Source organism: Anopheles arabiensis, chromosome 2, assembly GCF_016920715.1.
Source record: "Anopheles arabiensis isolate DONGOLA chromosome 2, AaraD3, whole genome shotgun sequence".
In the NCBI taxonomy this organism is placed as follows: Eukaryota; Metazoa; Arthropoda; class Insecta; order Diptera; family Culicidae; genus Anopheles; species Anopheles arabiensis.
Genome location: NC_053517.1, coordinates 79,446,751 through 79,472,977, shown reverse-complemented (window position 1 = coordinate 79,472,977; position 26,227 = coordinate 79,446,751). Strand labels below are relative to the sequence as shown.

Below are 26,227 nucleotides of genomic sequence, written 5' to 3'. Positions count from 1 at the left end.
CAAAAAAAGAATTCACCATTTGTCAATAGAGTCTCAACGAGCAATACAGGCAACAAAGAGCACGCACAGCGCCGCTACTACTACTACTACTACTACTACTACACGCAATCGTCACACCAAAAAGGGATACCCTTGAAAAAGGTACAACACACCGTTTGCTTAATAGATGTGTATGTACGGAGGGAACACAGTCTTCCAACACACGCGTGCCCAACAGCACACTTTAGATCGTTGCGTTATGAAAAGCGTGTGCATTTAATCTTCAATTGCACCCGCACACACACACGAAAGCACACCAAAATGTAGCAAAAATAGGACCTACAAAAAAAAACCGGACTAATCCTAGGACTAACACACACCTAAAGCAAATCGTCGTCGGCACCTAGTCGCGTAGGCAAAGGTGGTGGTACGCAGCTTCACACACTAAAGCGCATGTACACGCACGCACGCGGAGACACAGAATTTCTGCTTCTGGTCTAGCTATAGAAACACGCACACAAACACAGACAGCGGTTACGGTAAGAGAAACTAGAGCGCGCACAGTAAACGGTCGATACAATGGCAAACTGGGTACTAAACGCGGTGCGAACGGCATCCGATGCGTACAGCCCCGACTCGCAAAACCATTAGCCACTCACCGGCACTCACTTGCGCGGGCTGTGCGGGTGCGAGAGCTACTTAGATGATCACTCATCGCGCGGACGCTCTCCCTCTCTCTCTCGCGAGCGCGCACCGGGCAGTGTTGTACGTGTGTAGGTATGTGGAAAATGACGACCCACACAACCACACAACACTACAGCACCCCGCGCCGCTTTGACATTTGGGCAGCACCACGCCAGGGTGAAAGAAAAGTTGCAAGCAAAGCTAAAAAAACAACACGCCAAAAAGGATATGCACACGAACGCACGCACGAGCGCCTTCGGGCGTTCGGGACCTTTCGGTGTATCAGAGTTTTTTTCACCCAATCATCATCATCATCAGTATCGTCATCATCAGCACAGTCTTCCTTGTACCGGAGAGGTGTGTGGTGAATGAACGAACGGCCAAAGCCACTGACACAGCGACTCTCCTCGCAGTCCCAAGCATCGACAACAACAAAGTAGTGGCATTGCTCCCTACCATGCACCTGTGTCAAGACGATTTTCTTTAAGAAATTGAAATAAATGATTGGTTTTCGAATCGGAGGGATTTCGATTCCGAGTGCAGTAGCGCATCATGTGAGTCCATTTTGGGGAGGTTTGTTCTACAGCGGGGAAGCGCCCATCAAAGAAAGTAGGTCACACACACAGAACAACGCAGTGGAGGAGTTTGAAGATACAGGAAAGGTAAACCCCATTTTAGTAAGTGTACTACTACCAGCCATCGTGACTCGTATCCCCACGATCCATTAGCGCGGGAGCGATTAATTAGGCTAAAAACTCCACCTCTCCCACCGGGTTCAACCGCTGACTGTGTGTTGCATTTCATTGCACCTTTTATGGCGCACGCAGGCACACACACACACACACACACACAAGGTTGCGTAAGATCGGTTTTTCACATCTCGCCAAAGGGAAGAAAGAGAAAGAGCACGGAGTTCCATTTATCTAGAACTGATTTTACATATCAATTCGAAATGGTAGGTAAAGTGGGTGCATCTTTAACCTGATTGGAGCTGATCGTGGGTGCTATTATCCCGATGAGACGTTGGGCGGAAAGTGAAGGGAAGGTCGTCTTCGGGAATTGGAAATTTGCGTTTTATGTGCACTCTGATGCAGATTGGTATTGCGAAACAGAAGAAAGGAAGATGGTAGGAAATCAATAGCATATGCATCATTTGCGCAGAATTGAGCGTTTTGTTGGAAGTATTCATTCATTTCATCAACATAATGCACAATGTTGATGGTATTCATCCTCTGGTTCACCACATCAACATAGTGCAAGCAAATACTGGTGCGTGACTGGTTGTATGCTCAAGAAGTTCTCGCTAGCATACATATAGTGGTTTGATCTATCCGTTATCGGCTGGCTAAACGTTGCTGGCTTTTGCTCGCTGAAGCACACCATACACACACAAGCTGGTACGTGTTCGATATAGTGACGTTAATTTGACAGGCCAATTAAAACGTTTGATTTCACCGATTGAAATGACGGCAGATTTTATGCTGCTCAAAACTATTTATCGATTAAATTCTGGCCGGTTTTCTGCACATCGTCGACCTAGTGCCGTGTCGAAATACTACAATGTGAAAGATGGTTTACCAATGGATAATGTCTACCTAACATTACCTGCATAAATGTATCAAAATTTTTGCCTTTATGTACCAATAAGCTTAGATCCCAGGAAAAACACGATGCTTTGGTCGATATCCATACACCGAGAAATGGCTTGACTTCATCGTAATTGAAGAAGTACTGGACAACGAGACAACCATGCTTCACCAATCAGAATAAACGGTAATCCCAAGGAGCAATGTCTAAGCTATACAGTGGGTTGGGGAAGAAATGTTTATTTGTACGTTTTTACAGGTGCCATAGCAGTAGTTTAAACGAGAAATGACTTACGGCCAAGCTACATGTGTCTTTTTTATGTATTTTTACAGGATCTTTGTCTAGCATTCCCTTGTTACTTCTAGTTGTCCATTCAGGCGCCCTGGAATGTTCTAAGACAAGGATCTAAAATCAAGCCCCGTAGGCCACATGCAACCCTCGAAAGCCTATAATGCGCCCTGTGATGACTTCATTACTGTTAAGATAAACAGTTCAGTAATTTGAGTAATGTAATCAAAATTATAATGTTGACTTTTTAAACTCGAAAATAAAGCTCCAATAATGGGCCGGTGTGGTGGTACAGTGATCAACTCGTACGACTTAACAACATGCCCGTCATGGGTTCAAGCCCCGAATGGAACGAGCCCCCACCATACGTAAAACTGACTATCCTGCTATGATAATAAATAAGTCACTAAAAGCCGAGCCCAGTAGTGGTACAGGCAGGCCCTGACCGACAGCGGTTGTTGTGCCAAAGAAGAAGAAGAATGGAAAGCTGTACAAATTTGAAAGAAGCGGTGAGTATGTTCTTATCATAGCGAGATTTAAACTTTTACCAAATAGCTAAAGTGAACGTCAAAATGGCTCTCATCTCAAGCTTCTTTGAAAATATTGGATAAGAGATTAGTTCTAAATCAATGTTTTATTATGACTTAACTTCCACTAAAATCCGATGATTTTCGACAGAAGTTATCTCAACATTGGGCCCCTTTTCGTTTTTAGATCTTAGGCTGAAATTTCAGCCTGTCGGCTGTTTGCATTGTATAGCAGTTTTCGAGCAGCTATCTAAATGGGTATAATATACAGGTGGGCTTGTCCCAAGGTGTATGAATTCAGAAGGCTGATTTTTATCGCTTTTGTTTCTGAATGAAGATTTTAAGGGTGTTTTGAGTATTCGTCAAGCCTGAAGAAAGCTTGTTTGAACAAAAGTTTTCACCCATCCTATCAAAATGTGGTGTTCAAATTTGGTTTAAAAAAATATACTATGTGACCACCTGGACTACATACACTTTGATTCTAGATTCCACCACGTGATCTCTTAAATGCACCTTGGGGTAAATGTAAACAACACCGTGTTTTCGAGCAGGTACTCGAATCTAATTCTACACAGAAAACTTTTTTTACTGAACTTCAGTAAAATTTTACTGAATTTTTTTAACTGAAGTTTCAGTAATCCTTTCAGTAAAAAGAATGTTTACTGAATCATTCAGTAATGTCCGGTGCTCACCAAAATGACAGCTCGTTTACTGAAATCCCAGTAAAGCCATTCTCATATTACTGATTTTTCAGTAGTTGGTAGCGATTAAAAAATGACGAAATACTTCTTTTAAATTGAGTTTTTATTGATGCGCAGATATTGCCAGTCGCTCAGTTCATATTAATACATGTTTCGTGTTGTTTTATACAGTTTTTATACTGTATTTCACCGCCGCAAGTGTAGATGGTTCAGTAAGCGCTCACAGACACCACGCAATTTCAGCAAGCACAGTGGATTGTAGCAAGTATTTTAAACACCAACACGGCTGCCAATTCTTTTAAATTAATCCCGTAAGCCGAAATATCACCTGAAATTTCACCAGGGTGCCTGTAAGCGCCTACAAAATCAACTTTTTGCACATCACGAGCAAGTAGGTACCGCATTGTTTTGTTTTGATGTTCTAACTGACAGGTCGATTTGACAGAATGAATTGCTGCATTTTCAGTAATTTGTTTTACTGATATCCATTGAAACGACTAATTTGACACTTATTTTACTGATTTTCAGTAAAATGTTTATTACTGAAATGCATTCAGTAAATTGTTTAGCCGAAAGTCAGTAAAAACATGACATTCATACCGAAAATCAGTAAAATATTCTATTACTGAACCGTTTCAGTAAAAAACTTTACTGAAGCAGAATGAGAAAATTTGCTGTGTAGCTTTGAGGCTAAAATAATCTAGACTGAAAATTGCAGGTTAGTTTTTTGTGTGGTTTTGTGTGGAGTGTTTACATGATTTCAGCCTCCAACTGTCAAACTCCATACAAAAAACTGAATAGAATCGTGAAGGGCCCCTATAATCGTGAAGGGTCCCATTGTTAGAATTTATTTTTTCAACATTTAGATCAGGGGTCTCCAAACTAAGGCCCGCGGGCCGCATGCGGCCCTCAAGAGCCCTTAATGCGGCCCGCGAGGACTGGGTTAAGGTTAAATTATATAGCTTTCTTTTCTAACTGATTTTTTTTTTACTTCTGAAAGATGAAAATCAATATTCAATAAAAGAAAGCTGCAGAAATTTGATATATTTCAATAGTATTTTCTTTTTAAGCACTACGGCCTTTTTGGACTGTTACTCCTGAATAAAAAAAATAGTATTTTCTTATAAAATCGAGACATGAACGAGACTCATTCTAAAGGTAGCGTCAAAATGGCCCTCAACAAGGTTGATTGTGAAGCAATGCGGCCCGCGAACTGAAAAGTTTGGAGACCCCTGATTTAGATTAGATCATTTTGCAACATCTTGATCTAGGCCTAGAACCTCTTTCGGCTAGAAGACGCAATGCACAGTCCTCTTTCATCGCTGGTTTGCTAAATGGCTCTATCGACTCATCGCCTTTGTTGCATCGAGTCGATATCTATGCACCATCCCGAACTCTTAGGTCTAGAGAGACTGTACGGGTCGCTCAACTTCGTTCCAGCGTTGGTCGGTATGACCCTATGTTCCGCATGTCGGCTGTATTCCACACTGTTTCGGAATGCTTCGACTTCAACATTTCAACTCAGTGCTCAGTGAATTGCGATACAAATCTTGAATTTGTAATGCTTTTTTCTGTGTGTACTGTTACCCATATTAATTAGGCCATACGACCCGTTGAAGATTAACCAATAAATAATAATAATAATAAACTTCAACGTTCGCTGGCCTCAGTTTTTGACACTCAATCAAATGGAACTCAATCTTCGCAATGAAGAGAATCTTCATATAGGAGTTTCATAATTTCAATACAGGGTTGTTGTTGTTGAAAATCATGCTGAAGGGATGGTGTGTCCCGTAAGAAAATTTTTGTAATGAAAAATACCTCTAAAAATGTACTTAGCATGTTCTTCCTTTATAAGAAAATACGTTCGTCATCAACAGTGAAGAAGATTCTGCAAGATTTCCAATCGATATAGGACAATTCAACACACAAGCTCTGTGGCTGAGAACCTCTTAACCATTCGAATAGTAAATAAAGCTACCAACACAACCAAAGCTGCACTTCATTTGAACATAGCCTCGCCTGAACGGAAAGTGTGTGTTGAGATTTGCTATTTCAAATTGAAATTTAAAGAGCTCCTTGCAACACACCTTCCCAAAAGCACGATTGTTAATGATTGTATTCCCCTTCACCCAGAGTTTCAGCCCGCTTTTTCTCCCCGCTTCTTCCGTCAACCGTCAATTTAAAGGACCTGCAAAACAACACCTCAGCACTTCACAGCATCGCGAGGCAAAAAAGACAACTGGACAATTAAAAACCAAACACAACCAAGTCTTCCGGTACGGTTCAGGAATCAGGTTCTTGCTTGCGCTTGTCCCCCGTCGCTGTCTCTCCACAGAAAGCACAATTGAAAAGCAATTAGTAGCTCCTTGTTTCCCAATACACACACACACACGCAGACACCTAATAGAGAGTGTGGCAAAAAATACGGTGTAGACAACCACCCTTCGCTAAGCATTGTGAGAAGCTAGATCACCCCTTCTTGTAGGACACACACACACCACTCGGTGTCCATCTTTCGCACGAATGTGTCGTTCCCAGGTCCTGCTGTTTTTGTGCGAAGTTGTCGTAAGGTCTGACGACCAAAACGGTACAAACAAGCAGAGCTAAAAGCCAAAAAACAAACCCTTCCTGTTTTGAAGAGCCTGTGAGCCTTTGATGATGACGCGCTGCTGTACTGTGTGCGCCCATGTGTGTACTGGGCGAAACTTCCGCCACGATGCACTTTTCGGCCACGGGGAACTCGTTTGCCTATCGGAAATTCGAGAGCATACCTTCATCATGGGGGCATGGGCTCAACGCAGCACGTCACATCAATAGGGCAAGGCAAAAGCAGTTCCCAACAGCAGCACCCCGCGTGCATCATGTGCAACCCTCCCCTCCCGTTTTGATACGATGCGTTCCCATTTGCCAAAAAAAACCCTCGAAAAGAAGGGCCCTCTGGTGCTCGAGGTCATCAGAGCAAAGGCAGAAATCCATGAATTTTGGCGCACCGATCCGAGCACATACACACACACACACATCTTGGCGAAGGAAAAATGGGAAGGAAGAGGAAAACCAGGGCCACCAAAAACCGGTAAAGAGGCAAGAAAACTCATTAGATGATTCTTTTTTTTTTTGGGTTTTGGTTTGTTGGCACAAAACGACCTTCTTCCCTTAAACACCTTCTTCCTTCGTCTCGCTTTCCCCCTTTTGGAGTTCTTTGCATCATACACACACACACACACTGGGAGGAATGTGTAAGTTACATGTACCAAGGACCTTTTCGGGGTTTACCACCTTGAAACTTGGAGGGAGGCCAGCCAAGGCATAGAGAGCCAACCCGGGTCCCGGGACAGGACGGTTGAGGGGGAGCCGGATATGCAGACCGCGTGCGCCAACCGTACCGCAAACAAATTGCCAAACAAACAAACCGGAAGTAAAGCGCCAGGATGCAGTAAAAGCATGTTTTTTTTTTGCCAAACTCCATAGAGAAGAGAGGGAGAGAGAGAAAGAGAGCACGAATAAAGGAGAACCCGGGGCTAAGGGAAAAGGGGTCGATTCGTGGAAAAGGTTGTTTTCCCGACTGGTAGTAAATGTGTGATGCGTGTGTGTGTGTGTGTGGAGGTGGGTGGTAAGGGGGTGTGTTGTTTAAAATGTTGTCGGCGATGTGAAATGAATTTACTCTCGATTAAGCACACACTCTTTAGTCGACAGCACCTTTGTCCCTTCTGCTCCCCACCCACTTTTTAATGTGCACGTTTTAATGTGTTTGAGCTGTTGTGTGTGTGTGGGCTGTAATTTTCCCATTACCCCATGGAGACAAAACCGATCAAAGTAGGTAAACTTTGCTTTTGGCACAACTTTTGCAAATATCCCAAGGTCTGAGGGGTTGCCCAGGGGAAACGGGCAGGATTTCACAATTCGCCTTGTGTATAGAAAAAGATGGAGGTTTGGAACGGGGACGTTAAATGGACGTTAAAAACGGAAAGAGTAAAATTAAGAAAACAAAACCAAACAGAAAAACCACTAAAATGGGACAGAAAAGGTGTTGCTGCCTGATAACGACGGATAAATGTGGGGGAGAAGGAGGGGATTGGATGGGTGTGTAAATGTGTAATGTTATTTACATAATAACATCTTCCGGAACAGAGAGGAGGACACAACAAGAAGCTCACACACAATGGCAATAAATACTTACTCGAAATGCTCTACACACACACAGAAAGGAGGAGGCACACAATGCACCGTGCGAGAGGGAGACACAGGGACTCGGCGATGGCAAGCGAACCAGGAAGTAGTTGCGTGTGTGTGTGTGTGGTTGTAGTTGGCGCTCGATCTCCTTTTCTTTGCGTCGTTCGTCTTCTTCGATCCCCGCACAGTGTAACGGATCAACCAACAACCAACTAAAACACTCTTGCACAGGGTTGTCACGGTGTGTCACTTTTTCTTCTGCACCGGGGGTTGTTTCTCCGGAGGTTCTGTGGTCACAGTGTGAAACACAATTGCACCAACACGCACCCAGAAACGCGGAGAAGCAAAGAGGTGAGAGGTTTCTGTTTTGAGCTTTTGCTTTTGCTTGAGATTTGCACGAACCCCTCAGCACGCACGCACAGCACTGATGACACTGACGAACAGACACATACAAACACAACCACACTTATTGACACACTACTACACCACCACAGAGCACAGGGTCACTAGGATGCGGCGGATCGCTGAAGAGAAGGGAAGGAAAATAAAATTAGTATCTACGGATGGGCAAGCTCGGAGGGGGGGGATCTCTGATCTGTCAGTTACGGATGACAGACCAAGAATAGCAAAGATGGCCAAAACACACACACACTTTTCGGGACTGTTTTTCTGCCTGCAATACCACAGGCACACACGCTTCTGGTGGGGTAAAATAAGGTTCAGGGTGGCTTTTTCCCTAAATTTTCCTTACAACTTTCTGTGGGTCAGCAGCACTTGGGTGAGAAAGATGATGGCCCTAACAGTGTCGCGCACACGCACGCTTTCCCGAAGAACGTTAGCACGGAAGTGACGGCGAAAACTCCCACTCTCGCCCATCGCGTGTGCCCAACCAAAACCCGAGGAGAGCGAGAGAGAGAGAGTGGAAAATTTCTCGAAACTCCCTGCGCGTGTGTGCACGTGTGTGTGCGTTTTTCTGTGTCACTCACTCTCGGCTGCACTCTGCACGCTCTCGCTCGACTGTTGTCTCTCGCACTATGTCTGTCTCACGCACACGTCAATTGTGGTGATTTTTATCGCACGTCGATATAAAAAAACGAAAAAGCAAGAGAGAGATAGAGATGGGAGAGAGAAAATCGCTCACGATAATCACTCATGGCATGTGCAAGTGCGTGCGTGCGTGTGCTCTTCGTGCTAGGTAGAAAATGGATAAATTGTAGCTGAAAATCTCCCCCACACCCTACCAGCAGCAGCCCACAAAAGAACGAGGAAAATGGTGTGCGATTATCGAGCAATGAAAAACACACCAGAAGCACCCAGCGAGAGCGAGAGCGAGAGAGAGAGAAAGGAGAAATTTTCTAGGAATAAGCGGCCATAGACCGAATCGGCACACAATTAGACGGCATAGGCGCAAGTGGTGTGGTGCACAACATTCTTCTGCATCCATTTTGTACACCGTGAACAGAGGCAGCAAAATACAACCAAAAAAAAATCCACTGCACACAAAATTCAATGAACGCACGCACGCACACCTCCTTCTGATATCGCTGCAGCTGTCTCTCTATTCCCCCCCGCACCGGAACCATTTACTAATTTAAATCGCGCTTTTCACCCAATACACCTGCACTTTCGCGGGCCACACAGTGTAGAACAAAATGCACGCAGTTTGGGAACGAACAAATAAACAGCACCAGAAGAATGTTGGGATACACTTTTTGTCAATGCTTCACTCTTTACCTCGGCACACTAAAATCGAAACTATTCTTCGGAAGAGCAAGCAGCAGAAAAGCAGCAGGCACCAACACACACCGCTTGACGATAGAAGACTTGACGAAATTCGCGACAGGGCCCGGGGGTTTGGGTCGGTGTGCCACAATAAAGTGCCAGCGATAAAGCAGGAGCGAAAGAAAGAGAGAGAGCGAGAGTGAGCACGAGCACGTCCCGCTACTTCTGAGCGAGCGCGCGCTTCAGTAAAGGGAGAGCGAGAACGAGAGCGCGAGAGTGCGAGAAAGCGAGAACGATTCCCCGATACTGGGGGCTGCTTTCCTCCGTGTACATTAAACTACGATTTTGTATCGTTTTTTCCGACACAATTTTCACTGCCGTTCGTGAACAGCACCAATTGACCAACAGTGAAGACCGTACCTTTAAGCACTTGGTTTGATGCTGCTGCTACACTGAGGAACGAATGATTTAGGCCAAACGGGAGCGGTTTCGATTCACACAGAAAGCCAGAAAAGGGCAATAAGCAGGAACAGCTGAGTGCACTTTCCACGAATTGCTCACGGGTTTTGCTTTTTTTTTGTTTACTCTCTGCTGCTCTGCTGCGCACCGAGGGAAAGCGGGTGGTCATCCGCAATGGACAGGGTTTTTTTTAAATATATTTTTGTTGTTCTTTTTTCTTCAGTAGAAAGGATACACATTTTCTTATTTACATCTCCTTTTGGTCCTTTTTTATTTTTACTCTAATATTATACTTGTAAAATGCTTTAACTTTTTTAAAAATTGAAAAGAATGGGTTAACTTATTTATATCAAATAGTGTGCTTTGATTTTCAAGTTGAAAAATAAGATTTAAAACCAAACTTACGCTTTGGATGCGAATAAATTAAATAATTGTTTCGTTGCCTTTTTTGGTTCAGCACTGTAAGCACCAACCGAACCATAATAAACCAAAATTTCTGCAATTCTTGAATAGCGCATCAGTACAGAAATGGATTAGCAACTTTTTATTATGGTTATCGGTCAAGTTCAATCCTAATTTGCATTTGAAAACGGAAATAAAGAAATAAATAAATAAATAATATGACCCATATCACTCCCACTGTGCTATGCTTGTGTCGTTGTTGCTGTCATCGCTTTTTTTTGTTGCAGCCAGAGTGACCAGAAATACCGATTTATCTGTATTCCTACCGATTTTTTATATGCCTACCGATTCACAGATGACCGCCCTAAAACTACCGATTTTCCATTGATCCTACCTAAAATCACAGAAATTTGATTTTTCAGTCGTTTCAGCTTAATCTGTGGCGCTTGGGTTGCTGTTTCAAGGATTGCTAACCTCATTTGTTAATTATCGCGCTGATGCACGTTAGTTTCCCTGGCACTTTTTATTCTTCTCCGTTAAAATTTTATGTTCATAATAAGTAGAAAATGTCAGTTGCGTAGATTCCGAGAATTTTTCGTCAAAGAAAATCATTTAAATTTGAATTTGAATCTCGCTGTCCGCGGTTTAAGCTCACCTGACAGAAAAAGAGAATTCAATTTTCAGTCGAGGGGTAGATACAAACACACGGTGGGGTTCCGGCCCAAGATCGGATCCGAAGTCCGTTGTTTTGGGCTGAAAATTAAAAATGGCGGATGGAGCGCCTTCACGGAGAGAATGCGCTCTATTGCATGCCTTTAAAATGCACGAGGCAGAGCGCCAGTGAGTGCCACTGAAAAGGACGCTCGCTCGCGCTGTTTCATTGAATTTTCCTCAGAAATTGAAGAAAATGAAGAAGAAATTGATCGTTAAAATAATTGATTCAATTTAAATGGTTTAGTTCTCAACAGTGCTCCTGCCGAAATCTGCCAATATAACCTGGCCACACTGGCTCGCAGGGCAAAAGCTCGCTCGAAAGGTCAATAACCGTCGCAAAACGTCAAAAACGACCGTCGCCAGCGCCTCGAAATCGTTGCGAGTTTCGCTCGCCGGCGACGTCGGTTTGCAGTACATGCGACGCCGGTTTTGACGTTTTGCGACGGTTTTGCGACGGTGGCCGCCAAAAAGCTCGCCTTGCCCTGTTGGCAAAGTGACCAGAAATACTGATGTATATACAGGCGGTCCCCGAGATACACGGTTATTGGGGACCAAAAACGGCCGCAAAATACCGCGTATCTCGAATTTCCGCGTAAGTCGAATCTCGTGATTTCCAGCCAAAATACAACTAATTTCCGTGCAATTTTGCAAGTAGGGGGTGGTTTTAGCCACCAAATTAATTATTTGATATGTTTCTAATGAATTGAACAGTTTTAAACCTTTTTAAATGGTATTTTACATTCGATCAACACGGAAATTATTTGGTATTTCACAATGGATGTGTCAAATCAGTACAATTTGCTCCAAGAACTGTAAAATTTTGAAAACCGCGTTTAGGGGCGCCACAAAAGTGGTCCCTAATTTTTTTTTTTTTTTTTTTTACGTTTTTGGTAGAATTCGATTTATTTTTTTCTTTTAAGCCGCGGAACGGTGAGTTCGGGAGAGACGCGAAAATTAGTGTTGTTCGTTCGAGAGTTGCCGGAGAAGAAGTGTGTGGTGGGTAAGCCGGACGGATATGCGCGTGTCGATGTGGAAACGTTTAGGACGAGAGAGAGCGTGTATGGAGCAAGCCACCGTTTTTATAGCTGCGGTGCAGCATGCTACCACTGTTTGTCCTGCTCTAGCTTTGTGTGCAGTCCCTGCCTAACTAGCCCGTTAAACATTTTCTGTCGGTAGTTCTAGGTGTGCGCACCAGATGGCGCTCTGGTCGCTACAGGATTCCCCTCCTAGAGCGGTGTTACTGGTATCGTAGAGGAAGGCGAGTTTCCGTTGAGCCCTGGTAACACCGGTCGATACGATCGATTCCATATGTCGTAGGATAGGTGGTGGTGGGGTGCAGCTGGCGGTTGGTGCAGCTGGCGGTCGATGCTGCTGGCGGTCGACGTAGCTGCAGGTAGCGACGGTGCATGCGAAATCGATTAAGTGCACTTTCGGGCTTTCGGCGTTCAGGTCGGTGTCGACGGCGGAGACATCGAAGTCGTGTTTGCCGGCTCGTCAACGGTTGTTCGGGCGATGGCAGTTGGGACATCGGAGTTATGTGCGCGTCCGGTCATCGGCGGGCGATCGAGTGACGGTGTCACGAGGCCGATATGGTCGTGGTCGTTCGTTGTTTGGGTTGGTTTCAGGCGGTTGACGGAGATTAGCGTAGCTGTCCGTTACAAAGATCTGAAACGACTTCGAAAATTTGTGTAAGTGCTTGGTATGAAGCGTGATACGTTTGTTGCGGCGACGGTCGAATGATATGTTGCTATGGGCGAGCAACTATTCCAATCGGTCAAAGTGCCAGACGGTTTCCTGTAGGAACGTTGAAACAAGTGTCGATACGTTTCGGTTTGATATCGTTCGGGTCAGCAGGTAAGCAGATTGGTGCTGGTCGGTAGCGGTTACCCTGGCTGAGCGAAAAAGTACCCGATGATGTCTGGGCAAGTGGATGAGCAGGAAAGCAGACGAATCCTGTTCCCCCTTACGGTCCTGCCAAACGAATCGTAGTGTCATCGGTTGGGCGAAGGATCTCGCTTTAGGGTTCGAGTAGCGGTCGATGTGGGGATTCTGCTTCGAGTTCGGCATACGTAGCGTGTAGCGCTTTCTGTCGGGCCGCTGTGCGGCAGATTCGGTATCGATTCGATTAATCGCTTAGGTGTCGGCATCGGTAGCGACGAAGAAACGTGGCAAGGCGATCATTTTCCGTTGATACTAATCGTCGAGAGTTTTCGATGGTTCGTGGTGAGGAAGTCGGTTGCGTACTGCCTCATTGCGGTCCATGGTGGCACGAGCAAAGAGACCGGCAGTTAACGCCTCCTGACCGAATAGGTAGTGGTCGGTAGGTTGTTCGAAAGCTAATAGAAAGCTTGGGTGCCTGGCGCGGACTGGAAGGTAGTCGTCTTCGGCGGTCCGGATGCAAGGTCGGTTATCGGTGGGTTGCGAGGTACCGCATGGTCGGCGGTCGGCGGCGGATTCCCAATGACGTTGGGGTAGCACATCATTTTTTATCGCTGCAGAATGTTCGCAGTTAGTCGTAAAAGGGTGGATCTTACCTTAATAGCACGATGATGATGACGCATGATCGTTGTCGTGGTGACGGCGTGCGTAGTGGCGTCTTCGCGGGGCCTGCTGTCAGCGGCCCTCCCGGTCGGGTAGATCCACGCGAACACGATGATGGCGGCAGCGGCTCTCTCGTCTATGGTGTTAAGCGGTGATGATGACGCGAACACTCCTGGTTGTCTCCCCGTTCATACACGGGTAGAGATGAGAACGATGAAGTGCGTCGGTTCGCATGATGGTGTGCGTCGTCCTTTTTCGCGAGCAGCAAATGGCGTCTTCTCACTTGCGATGAAATGGTGCACAGAAAATGGCGGCGTCGTTCTTCTTGTCAGCGGGTTCGCCTTCGAGCGAAAAAATCGTGATGGCGGCGAGTAGTCACTACTGCTACGGCTGGATAATTTGCGTGCGCAACTCGACGAAGGTGTCTTCCTTCTTGATCGCACCCGTAGATGGAAGCACACACAAACGGAAAATTCCCAGTAGCACGAGGTGTAGAAACAGCTTGCGAGGCGGTGACCGGCGTCAAGCAGACCACCAGCGGAGATTGTCGTCGATCCGCTTCCAAGAATTGCGTCGATTGCGTCAGCCGTCGAAAGCTCGATGGAAAATTTCTGATGCGCCGATGATGGTGTGTGCGCGCTTGTCTCGCTTCGAGGCGGCGCGCGTGTGTGGGGGTTCTTTTGTTCGCTGAATGCAGGAACGCTCCGTGTAGCTACGGGCGCACTAACACGGCGTTGCTGCGTTTTTTCGTCGGCCCGCACTCAACGTCCTGTGAATGATGAAAGGGCGCTCGTTGCACACTTTACAGGGAAAGGGGGGAGGAGGCCAGCTGCGTTGCCGGTACCTCTAACGCTGGTAGCACTCCCGGTCGTAGGCACACACACACGTTGTCTTCTCTGCGTCGATCTCCGCTGCCGGTGGCACGTTTTAACACGTTCAACGCGGTACAAGTTTGCGATGCGTAGTACACACACACACTCACGTACGAATTCGCGGCGTCGGTTGCGGATCACGTCGGGGTCACCAGTTTTAGGGGCGCCACAAAAGTGGTCCCTAATTTTTTTTTTTTTTTTTTTACGTTTTTGGTAGAATTCGATTTATTTTTTTCTTTTAAGCCGCGGAACGGTGAGTTCGGGAGAGACGCGAAAATTAGTGTTGTTCGTTCGAGAGTTGCCGGAGAAGAAGTGTGTGGTGGGTAAGCCGGACGGATATGCGCGTGTCGATGTGGAAACGTTTAGGACGAGAGAGAGCGTGTATGGAGCAAGCCACCGTTTTTATAGCTGCGGTGCAGCATGCTACCACTGTTTGTCCTGCTCTAGCTTTGTGTGCAGTCCCTGCCTAACTAGCCCGTTAAACATTTTCTGTCGGTAGTTCTAGGTGTGCGCACCAGATGGCGCTCTGGTCGCTACACGCGTATGGGCTTGGTACTTGTTTCGACGCAGCGTATCGCAACGCATTGCGTGACGCACGCTGGTATCTGTTCGCTGCGTTCTGCATGGATATGTCAACACATTTTACAAAGAAAAACATCAACAAACAGCAATAATGCCTCTTATTTATAGGTTCTGATGTGATTATAATGTTAAATTACAACTGTAAAATCATTTCCAGTTCTGCTCAAAACAGTTCAAAGTATTTTTTCGCTTTTTTATTGCATATTGCTTACTGACCCGCACACACCTGTTTTGCAGCAATTACGAAATTACTTTCTCTACATTTATTTTGTTTTGTTAATAACATTATTTAGTAGTCCAATTACACGCAAAACTGCGCTCGAAACAATTTAACGGGAAAAATATCGATTTTCAACCGATATGGCTAAACCATTTTGACAGACGCATCACGACGTGCGTCGAAATAGAAATTTTTCTACTTTGACGCTGCGTCGTGCGTCGTTAACGCATGCGTCTGTCAAATCCCATACATTTTGGCAAAATCGCAACGCATTGCGTCGGAACAAGTACCGCTCTCTATCTCCGAATCCGCGTATAAAAGGTACCGTGTATCTCGGGGACCGCCTGTATATATATGTATATATATATATCTAGGATTTCATTTTTTTTAATCATTGAACTATAAAACTCAGCCAAACAATCATATCAATCTAAATAATCCAGCGAAAATCAAATGACAGCACGTACGATAAAGTTGTATCAAATGAAGCACTGCTGCGGCCCTAAGGGCTTGGTACTTGTTTCGACGCAGCGTATCGCAACGCATTGCGTGACGCACGCTGGTATCTGTTCGCTGCGTTCTGCATGGATATGTCAACACATTTTACAAAGAAAAACATCAACAAACAGCAATAATGCCTCTTATTTATAGGTTCTGATGTGATTATAATGTTAAATTACAACTGTAAAATCATTTCCAGTTCTGCTCAAAACAGTTCAAAGTATTTTTTCGCTTTTTTATTGCATATTGCTTACTGACCCGCACACACCTGTTTTGCAGCAATTACGAAATTACTTTCTCTACATTTATTTTGTTTTGTTAATAACATTATTTAGTAGTCCAATTACACGCAAAACTGCGCTCGAAACAATTTAACGGGAAAAAATATCGATTTTCAACCGATATGGCTAAACCATTTTGACAGACGCATCACGACGTGCGTCGAAATAGAAATTTTTCTACTTTGACGCTGCGTCGTGCGTCGTTAACGCATGCGTCTGTCAAATCCCATACATTTTGGCAAAATCGCAACGCATTGCGTCGGAACAAGTACCGCTCTCTAAGCGGTCGGGTAGAGCCCCGAGAAAAAGAACTTGCCACCACTGAGAAAAATAATGTGCATCTTAGTTCTTCTTTGGCTTAGAATTCCCAGTACAATTTTCACATCGACACTTCAGAAAGACCTTCATTTGTGTAGCCGCTGAACCAAATCTAATCCAAATCTTAGATAAAGGATGCATATTCTCGTGAGATGGAACTTTCATTTTGCGCATTAGCCCCCCCCCACCCCATCCCACCTAGCACTTCTTTCGCTTTTACTTTTTTTTAACTCAGTTAAGTTTTGAGTTTTAACCTACCGAAAACTACCGATAAAATTTTGATGCGCCTACCGAAAACCGCCAAAATAATCTGGCCACACTGGCTGTCACTGTCCGATTGTTGATCAGAGCAGAAGTTTTTGTCTGGCATCGCGTACGATTGTTCCTTTTACGTTGCGTGTGTTTCCTTTTCCGTGTGATGTAAACCGTGCTCTTCGTGATTTCCCTCCTGATTATCCCCGTGTTTGTGTACGCGTGTGTGTGTCGTCGTTTTGATCATTTTCCCAAGAAGGCACAGAAAGAGAGTAGAAAAAACAGCCACCACAAGCCAGCTTGTTCACCTCCTGCTCGCTTCCCCACGCACGGCCTACCCTCGGTCATTTGGTCGAGGAGTCACCGTGTGTGTGCGTGTGTTGCAGTAGGCGCTGGTGCGAGGAAACGACTAGAAAAGAGCCTTCCTTGTGCAGTGCGGCAAGAAGACGACGATTCAGCACACGACACACCGACACACGCTAAAAAGGCTACAGAAACCCCCCTCCTCCCCTGTGTGAGGTGCTAAAGGTTTCTAAAGGGCGGACCGATGGCTGAGCGACGGTCGGGCGGCACGAGCCGCAACAATTTCACCGAGGAGAAAAGCTCCGCCGACACGCCGCCAATGTCGCGGTTGTTTATCATCTGCAGCAAGAGCGTCACCGAGGAAAATCTGCGCGAACACTTCGACAAGTTTGGCGACATCGAGGAAATATGGATCGTCAAGGACCGGGCGACGGGCGAAGGCAAAGGTATTACCGAACAGCTCGAGAAGGAGGAGGAGGGAGCGCGTCGTGATAGATGCGTTTCTATGCGAGCATTCGTGTTTGTATGTGTATGTGTGTGTGCGTGTGAGGGTAAGGTTAGGGGTTGCATTTCCTTTTTCACAAAGGTGGCGAATGCATCGCCTACTGCAAAAAAGGGGACAAGCGATGACGATTACGGAACATGTTTCGGGTGTTACCGTTTATTGAATTTTTCCCTTTCGCTTTTGCAACCACCCCGCTCACGCCCACATCCACGCGCATTTTGCCTTTCATTGCGTCTTCTAAACCGTGTGTGTGGTCGTTTCTTCTCCTCCTATTTTCCAAGGTGTCGCCTACATCAAGTACGCGAAAACGTCTGACGCGGCCCGAGCGCTCGAGGAGATGAACGGCAAGTGCGTCGGGGACAATACGCGCCCGATCAAGGTGCTGGTGGCGGCCAACCGGCAGCAGGGCTCGCGCAAGCAGACGGAGAACGAGGAGGAGAAGTACCTGCGGCTGTTCGTCATCATCCCGAAGGACATGACGGAGGAGGCGCTCCGGGAGGAGTTCGGCAAGTACGGCACGGTCGATCTGGTCACCATCATCCGCGACAAGGTGACGAAGGAGGGCAAGGGCTTTGCGTACGTCAAGTTTGGCCGGTTTCTGCACGCGGCCCAAGCGTTCGAGGGCTGCGATCCGAAGTATAAGGCCGTGTTTGCCGAGCCGAAGCCGCCCCGCAACGCGTCCGTCTCGTCGAACGAGAACTTTGGCGGCTTTGTCGGGGGTGGCGGTGGCGGCGGTGGTGGCGGAGGAGGTGGTGGCGGCGGTGGAGGTGGTGGTGGAGGTGGTGGAGCCGGTGGTGGTGGCGGTAGTGGAGGAGGCGCCGGGGCCGGTGTGTTCGGGGGTGCGGTAAACAGTGCGAACGGGTTCGCTGACGACCGGCGGGTGGGACCGGGCGGTGGCGGTGTCGGCAGTGTGAGTGGGGCCGGCGCGATGATGGGCTTTGCCGCGATGGGCGGCAACGATAGGCGGTCGGGGGCGGGCGGTGCCGTGGACCGGCGCGGAGGTGGCAACGATTTTGGCGCCTTCAGCGGGTACGGTGGGGCGGGCGGCAACAGTGCGATGGTGCCGAACGGGAACGAAACGATGCTGACCGTGTTGTGCAGCCCGGTGCTGAACCAGGACCAGCTGTGGCGCCTGTTCGACATCATTCCCGGGCTGGACTACTGCCAGATCAACAATGATTTCAGTAAGTGTTGCGCTCTCTGAGGTGCGATTTTCTCCAGGATGCTAATTGGTTCGGTATTCTTGTTAACCATCCCCCGCTAGACAATCGCAACGTGACGGCAACGGTCGTGTACAACAACAGCCAGTCGGCCATGTACGCGCGGGACAAGATCCACGGGCTGGAGTATCCGCCCGGCGAGCGGTTGATCATCCGGCTCGGGCACGAAACGGTCGGCACGATGGGCGTCGGAGGTGTCGTAGGGGGAGTCGGTGGTGTTGGAGTCGGTGTCGGAGGCGTGGGCGTCGGAGTCGGCGGAGGCGGTGCGGTCGAACCATTCAACGGAAACGGTATGGGCGGTGGAGGAGGTTTAGCAGGGCCGGGGTTCGTTCCGTACCGGTGCGCCGCTAATCGACCCTTTTTCTTCCGTTCTTCCCTCGCCACAGATCGTGAGGCGGCGTTTTGCAGTGTGCCGCTGCCGCCGCCCCAACCGCTGGCCAACGCGAACGCCGAGGTTGCCCAGCGCTGCTTCATCGTGTGCATTCCGAAGGCGCTGCCGACGAGCGTGCTGAAGCAGACGTTCTGCCGGTTCGGCGACCTGATCGACGTTTACCTGCTGCCGAACAAGAACTGCGGATATGCCAAGTACGCCTCCGAGGAGTCGGCCAAGAAAGCGATCAAGCAGCTGCACGGTGCGGACATTCTGAACGTACGGCTGAAGGTGCGTATTAGTTAGGGGAGCGCTCTGTTGGAAATCGTTTTGGCTAAATGGTTCTTGCTCCTCTTTCAGGTGCTGGAGGCGGAGGAACCGAGCAACGATCGAAGGAAAAGAATGCGCCACGATGAGCGCATGGAGAATGAGTAACTCTGCGCGCTTGCCAGTGGAATAAAGCGTCGCGTCTGTGCACAGGTAAATATTCAAATGCCTTTCCAAGATTTTCGAGCTGTGTCCAGTATAACTAGAATCGTTTTTTTCTTTGAGTGAAAGTTAACTGTTTGTGTTGGATGGAGAGAGAGAGAGAGAGGGTTTCAAAGGACGGAATTTGCCACGAAGCACCACTGTCCCGCGATATGGTATGATAGAGCTGAGAACTTTTCATGTATGCCATACTAACTGTCTTCATTCTGTGATGGTTAGTGTATTTCCATCTTACCAGTGATGGAAAAATTAAGTTCTCATCGGAATCGATTCCGGCTGGCTCCGAAGTTTTCTGAAATCTATTCCGGATAGTAGGTCCGGAATCATTTTCCAGAATCAGAATCGGATCCGAAAGTGGTTCCGGAATCGGCTCCAGAATCACCTCCGGAAGCGGTTTCGTAATCGGAATCGGCTCCAGAATCGCCTCCGAAAGTGGTTCCGGAATCAGAATCGGTACCGGAATCGAAATCGGTTCCGGAATCAGAATCGGTTTCGGAATCGGAATCGGTTCCGGAATCAGAATCAGTTCCGGAATCAGAATCGGTTCCGGAAGCGGAACCGGCTCTGGAATCGTAATCGGCTCTGAAATCGAAATCGGTACCGGAATCGAAATCGGCTCCGGAATCGGAATAGGCTCCGAAATCGGAGTCGGTTTCGGCATCCTTATAAGAATAGACGTTAAGTTCCAATGATGCTACGTATTGATAGCCATAAATAATCAAAATTTACTTGTAAACGATCCATTCTCTTGGAGATTCGGACTGATATCGCTTCTGAAACTTTTTATTTCAATTCAAGAATTGATTCTCATATTGGAGCTCATTTCAATTTTGGAGTCCATTCTGATTCCGTTACCGCAAGTTACAATTCCCAGGTCGATTCCGATTACGTTACCGCGAATTGCGATTCCCAGGTCTATTCCGATTCCGGATCCGACTCTGAACTAGGAATCGGCTCCGGAATCGGAATCGATTCTTCATGGGATTCGGCTCCGGAATTGATTCCGAACACGGAATCGGAATCGGGTAGGTCCGATTCCGAGCTCCCATCACTAAATCTTACATTTCATCACACTTTTCTAGCCCAATCATTGCAAGAAAACCTAAAAAAAATAATCTACTGTCGGAACCTAAATATCATTCACAATTCAAAGACATACTCATTACTTGAATAGCTCACATATCATTTTAAGGAAAGATGATGTTTTAGTATAATTTAATTCAATAATTTTCAACTCTGAACATTGCTATTGAGCTACTGCTATACACTTCAAAGAAAATGGTCCACATTTCACATTCATTTATTGCAAAAAAAAAAAAAAACCCCCAAGGGCAAACAATGCAGGTAACCGATCGTTCGTTCGCTGTACATGTTTAATGGCTTGCAATCTTTCCCCCACACAAACCTCCGTGGCTCTATGTACTATTGTTTCCTTGTTTTTGTGTTCCGTATTGCACTTCCCCTACCTGATTTGAGCTGACGTTGTTAACACCTTTAACATAATTTGTTTTCCACAGAACGCATACACACTACTTTTAACGAACAGCAAAGAGACGCACTGAAACAAACCCCCCTCCCTGGTACAAGAGAATGTGAACACAGAAGCGAAACAAACTGAAACGATACGATGGTACTGGTACTGTAGCATAACCTAGCTTATACTCTATATACCTTGAACGATACACCTACGGGATGTGGGGGGGAGGTATGGGGAGACCTCCTCCAGCAGTCGTACACTACCGTACCTACGACTACTAGAACTCTGGACGCCTACACCCGAAAGAGAACGGTTTTGGACAAAGAAAGAGAGAGGAGGAACGAAAAGAACGTTAGAACGCGCGCAGCATTACGATACGAAACCTTCTGGCACCAGGCTGGAGAAAACACCTCTTCTCCTGCATCCTACACAGAAAAAGAACAAACGAAACAAACATCCACCAGACACACGAGAAAATGTGCGTGATGTGTGTACACTATTACAAACAGCAAACAAAAACAAAAAGAAAGGGAAAACTGACGATGTGCAGCGCTTTTCCGATTTTGTGCTATTGCTACTCGCTAATACACAATACACCACCGTCCATCCTCCGTTCCTTTCCCACTTTCTCACTCTCCTTCTCTCTCTAAGGTCTGCGTGGGCGTGCAGGGGACTGTCAAGGACGTGGAGGATCTTTCCACTTGATAAGGTCTCTCTCTCACCCTCCTTCCTCCCCTTTTCGTCTCGAACACTTCCGAACCTATGGACGCTTGTGGACGACATCACTAGACGGTGTGTGTGGGTGTGTATGTGTGTTTGGCGACTGCAAAAAATCGAACGGAGCAAACCGAAAACGGAAAACGTTACAATCACAATCGTCGTGTACCAAGCTTCCCTAATGCCATCAATTATACCATCATCATCACACTTTCCCCTCATTTCCTGTCATGCCCTGGACGCCTTCGTACGGACGGACCACAACGCCAACTTGGTCAGGGTGTGGTGAACCAACCAGCGCGCCATCACCACACTCTCGGAAGACTACTGTGACGACAGCACGTTTCGACACTGGACGGTTGTTTGGAACATTGTAACACGCGATACAGAGAGAAACAGAGCAAGAGAGAGAAAGAGAAGCTATACCACTGGAAACACTGAACAGTACGCAAAGAGGACACAGAACAGCGACCACTTTTGGGACGAAGAAACACGCCGTCGGATCTCAAACGATCAGAACACGGACTCACGGAGTTTAGAGGCGCACACTGTCAATGTGTGCTTCTGTGAAAATACACACAAAACGCAACAAGCAGGAACCACACACGAACAAGGACGAACAAGGACGATCCTTTTACCACTGCTACCTAGTGGGTTGGTGGTGGTGTTACCATGTTGTGTGTATGCGATCGAGAAGAACGAAAGGCGGACACAGGAAGACAATGATCGGAAGTGAACGTTTTTGGGAAGGCAAACGATACAAGAAAACGAAGTGTACTGAAGACTGAGACGTGTACTGGTGAGCACGCGATCGTGTGTGAATGTAGGGTTTTGCGTTGAATGGAAGAGCGACGACAGAAAGAGGATGGGATACCGGTTTCGAAGGACGTTCTTTCTTTATTTCTTTTTGTTTTTACATGACAATTACCTTTAGGCACCTATTTTACATTTCGCTTTCCAGTGAGTGTTTTAGCTACCTTTGTTGTAACACTATTCCGTACCACTTTCTGGAGCTTCGTTGCCTTGTCTCTGACACTAACTTTTAAATGCAAAAAACAGTAACTACTTACACTGGGGCCGAGATCTGCTAGTGCGTGTGTAAAGCAAATGTGTGTACATATATGCGCGATGGTTGGTGTTTGTGTACTGGATTTGGTACAACCGTTTAGTAATGTGATGGAAAGACAATCGTGATTGCTGGTGCATGATATGATGGCGCATTAATCCAACCCCCAATGCAGCAGAGAGTTGTCTTTGGCGAAGCTGTTCTGAGTGGGCTTTTGACAAAAAATCTCTTTGTATCCTCAAGAGGTGATCGCAAAGTTTGTTTGACGCTTAGCTGCATATGCGATTGGTCTTTCAAGTGTAGCGTGCTGCGGTCCTTTATTGAAATTTCAATAAGACTCAAGGACCTCCTCTCTATAGATGCGAGTAGTTTTTGGTACATCTTCTCTACCAAGGATCGCGGATTAGTGGAAAACCCCACAACGAGTGTAGAGTCAAGCGCGAAGAAGTCAGTCGATTTATGAAATTAGAGCACATAATTGTATTGCTTTTTTAGACATATCTATATTTTTCTATAAGCAACATACGAAGAGATTCAGTTACAGACGCACAAGTAGAGGCGATTCGTTGTTTGTCTTTTTTAAGCTCACTTTTTTTAGATTTGTGAACGTTAAAAAAACAAGATGCTACAATTCTTACATTGAGATTTCCTGCTGGCGCCTTACCATTCGAACAAATTTTGTTTTACCATTTTAGAAAGACTAGAGCTAGTGTGTAAAATTAATTGTAGGATTACGACTACTACTTCTTTCCTATCGCGCCAAACTAGGTACATAAATTCATCGTCAAGTCGCCTGAAAGTGAAAGAGACAGTAAAAAATAGCCCAAATTGTACAGGTAGAGTTTGCTTTGCATTATATTTTAGATGTATTTTAGTATGAAACTGTTTCATAACAAATTTAATCGTCATGACTGTTAAGCAGATTTGCAGATTCAAAAATTTCATACTGGCTTTTCACTTTTGCTGCTTGAAATGAGTTTTTGTGCCTGGAAATGTAAAGAGCATGATAATCACGCGTTTGCCATCCTGATGTTTTTTTGGAAATTTATTTACCACTCATTCGCTCTATGAAGTATAAGCTCTTTCCGGGTTGTCTACCTTTTACAGCTCAACTACATTGCATACACAACAAGAGCAATTGTTTTTTGTAACTTTATCCGTCTTTATGCGACTCCTTGTTTTTTTTTTAATCTAAATCTCGGATAGCTTACCATTATCGTCCATCCTTTAGCTTAGCTTTAATATTTTTGCTTTTTGCTATGTTTTGTATATCAATCTTTTGATCATGCACAACACCACAACACAATCTAAGCTAATAAGAGCGCAACGTTTCCACGCCCGACCGGGCTGGAATTGCCAGTTGTGTAGCGTTAGTTCATATAGTTTGTAACATTTTTTTGTGTAGTATTGTAAGCCCTCGCAATTGTGTCTCTCTATCTTAGCCATGGAAAAAAATGCTGATGTGTGGATGCAGCTAAACAATCTGGTTATGCTCTAAAATCACGAACACAACACGAACTTGAAAGGATGTTATATCCTGAACAAGATTCGTGTACTTTTTTCCTCTAGTTCGTACCTTCATTTTTTTTACTTTCTATACCATCCGCTACTACTACTCTCTCAGTGTATCCGATCCAGCCTATATATATTTTTTTTGTTTTAAGTTGTATTTTTCCCCCTTTTTTCACTATATGTGCGATAGCTTTTAGTCAAGTATACAGACACAGCAGATGGTGTGATGATGGCCGATAATCAGATTTGATTGATTCGAGCGTTCGGATCTAAAATAATATAATTCGACAACAGCCGTGAAAGATTCAAATAAAAATTGCCAATATTTACCACGATTCGTAGAATGATGGTGCGATCAATGTCAATGGTGTTGTATCGATATTGAGAAAGTTGTGGACACAAACATTGGATGGGAATTTCTTCACTGGAAGTCAAGAAATGATATTCACGTAGAAATTGGCAAATTTTATGCTCTTGGTTAAGTGGCTAAACTGCCGCTAAAGTAGGTTGTATCAAAATTAACTGTTGTAAAAAAATTGAGAATTCACCGTTGGTCAGAAAATCATGGAATGGAACGCGAAATTCATCATTATCAGTCCTTAGCAATAATAATCATCTGTAAAATGGGTAAGTTTTCTTTTAAAAAAATACTACGGTGGTCAAAAAATAAGGTGACATTGCATTTATTTCAGAAACTGTGCTCTTATTCTGACAAATCGATTTCGTCTCCTTCGAAGTATTCTCCTGATGCAATGCACTTGTTGCAACGAATTACTCAGTTTTCGAAACAGCTGTTGAACTCTGCTGCAGAGATGGCTTTCAGTTCCGTCCTCGTTGCGGCTTGAATCCGTTCGATAGACTCGAAGCGATGTCCCCGAAGCGGTCTTTTCAGTTTATTGAATAGCCAGAAGTCGCATGGTGCCAAGTCCGGAGTTTTTTGGCAAAATGGTCGCGGAGGACCAGCGCAGTGTGGGATGGCGCATTATCGTTGTTTTGCCACTAATCCCGGGCTCTTTTGGCGGATAGCGTTTCGCAATCGACGCATGACGTTCAGGTAATATTTCTTATTCACAATCTGACCCCGGGGGAAGGAACTCATAATAGACGACACCACGGCAATCAAAGAAAACTTTTCCTGGCACGGTATTCGTTCTTCGAGCTTTGATCAAAACATCCTTCAAAATTGTTTTCACCGACCCGGGGGTAAAGCCAACTTCAACGGCTAGGTCTCTTATCGTTAAATCCTTTCTGCACGATTCTGCAGTACCGATTCCTTCACTATTTGGACGTGCGCATCGTCGGTTGAGGTCTTCGGTCTCCCAGGACGTTCTTCGTCTTCAACGCTTTCACGGCCGTTCCGGAATGCACTATACCACTTGTATAGATGTTTTTTACTCATTGCTGCATCCCCAAAGGCTTTCTGTACCATTCTTAACGTATGCGATGCAGAAAAGCGAAAAGCAGGAAAAGTATACGGGTAGCAGCTCAAAAAACAAATGATATCTCCTGCCCGGATGAATGCTACTATTGACAGCTCTAAAGAAATCGTCAATTTCTTTGACGCGTGCCGTTTGAGATCGAATATTACCTTATTTATTGCTCAGAATAGTATATAAAACAAATGTTGAGCCTCATCCAAAGAAAAATAATGTTTTTTATGTGCATTAAATCACAAACAAATTTGAAAAATTCATCTTCTCTAACGACGTGCTCCATTAAACTAAGCCAAGATATGCCCGCCACTGTATGTCGAACTTCTCAACGT

General features: G+C 45.7%; 2 protein-coding genes across 8 annotated transcripts in view; one reads left to right on the top strand and one right to left on the bottom strand.

The window, feature by feature from the left end:
• The window catches only part of LOC120895801 (protein boule), a 61,259-nt gene extending 53,204 nt beyond the window's left edge, over nucleotides 1-8,055 (bottom strand). For 3 of the 6 annotated variants that reach the window (XM_040299454.1, XM_040299450.1, XM_040299452.1), the window contains exon 1: nucleotides 360-561. The gene's annotated coding sequence lies outside the window, so the exon portion shown is untranslated. Of the gene's footprint in view, nucleotides 1-359; nucleotides 562-7,946 lie in introns of those variants that run through there. The other 3 variants (XM_040299449.1, XM_040299453.1, XM_040299448.1) reach the window with 3 other exon arrangements.
• An 8,821-nt stretch (nucleotides 8,056-16,876) lies between these two features.
• On the top strand, nucleotides 16,877-24,806 carry LOC120893386 (RNA-binding protein 45). Of its 2 annotated transcripts, none has more exons than XM_040295223.1 (6): nucleotides 16,877-17,552; nucleotides 17,893-18,795; nucleotides 18,876-19,121; nucleotides 19,218-19,492; nucleotides 19,562-19,681; nucleotides 21,208-24,806. In XM_040295223.1, the coding sequence occupies exons 1-5, from the start codon at nucleotides 17,351-17,353 to the stop codon at nucleotides 19,634-19,636; spliced, it is 1,701 nt and encodes a 566-aa protein (XP_040151157.1). In that variant the 5' UTR covers nucleotides 16,877-17,350; the 3' UTR covers nucleotides 19,637-19,681; nucleotides 21,208-24,806. The 2 variants fall into 2 exon arrangements, with proteins under 2 accessions (XP_040151157.1, XP_040151158.1); XM_040295224.1 differs by lacking the exon at nucleotides 21,208-24,806 and adding an exon at nucleotides 19,754-20,622.
• The last annotated feature ends 1,421 nt before the right edge of the window (nucleotides 24,807-26,227 follow it).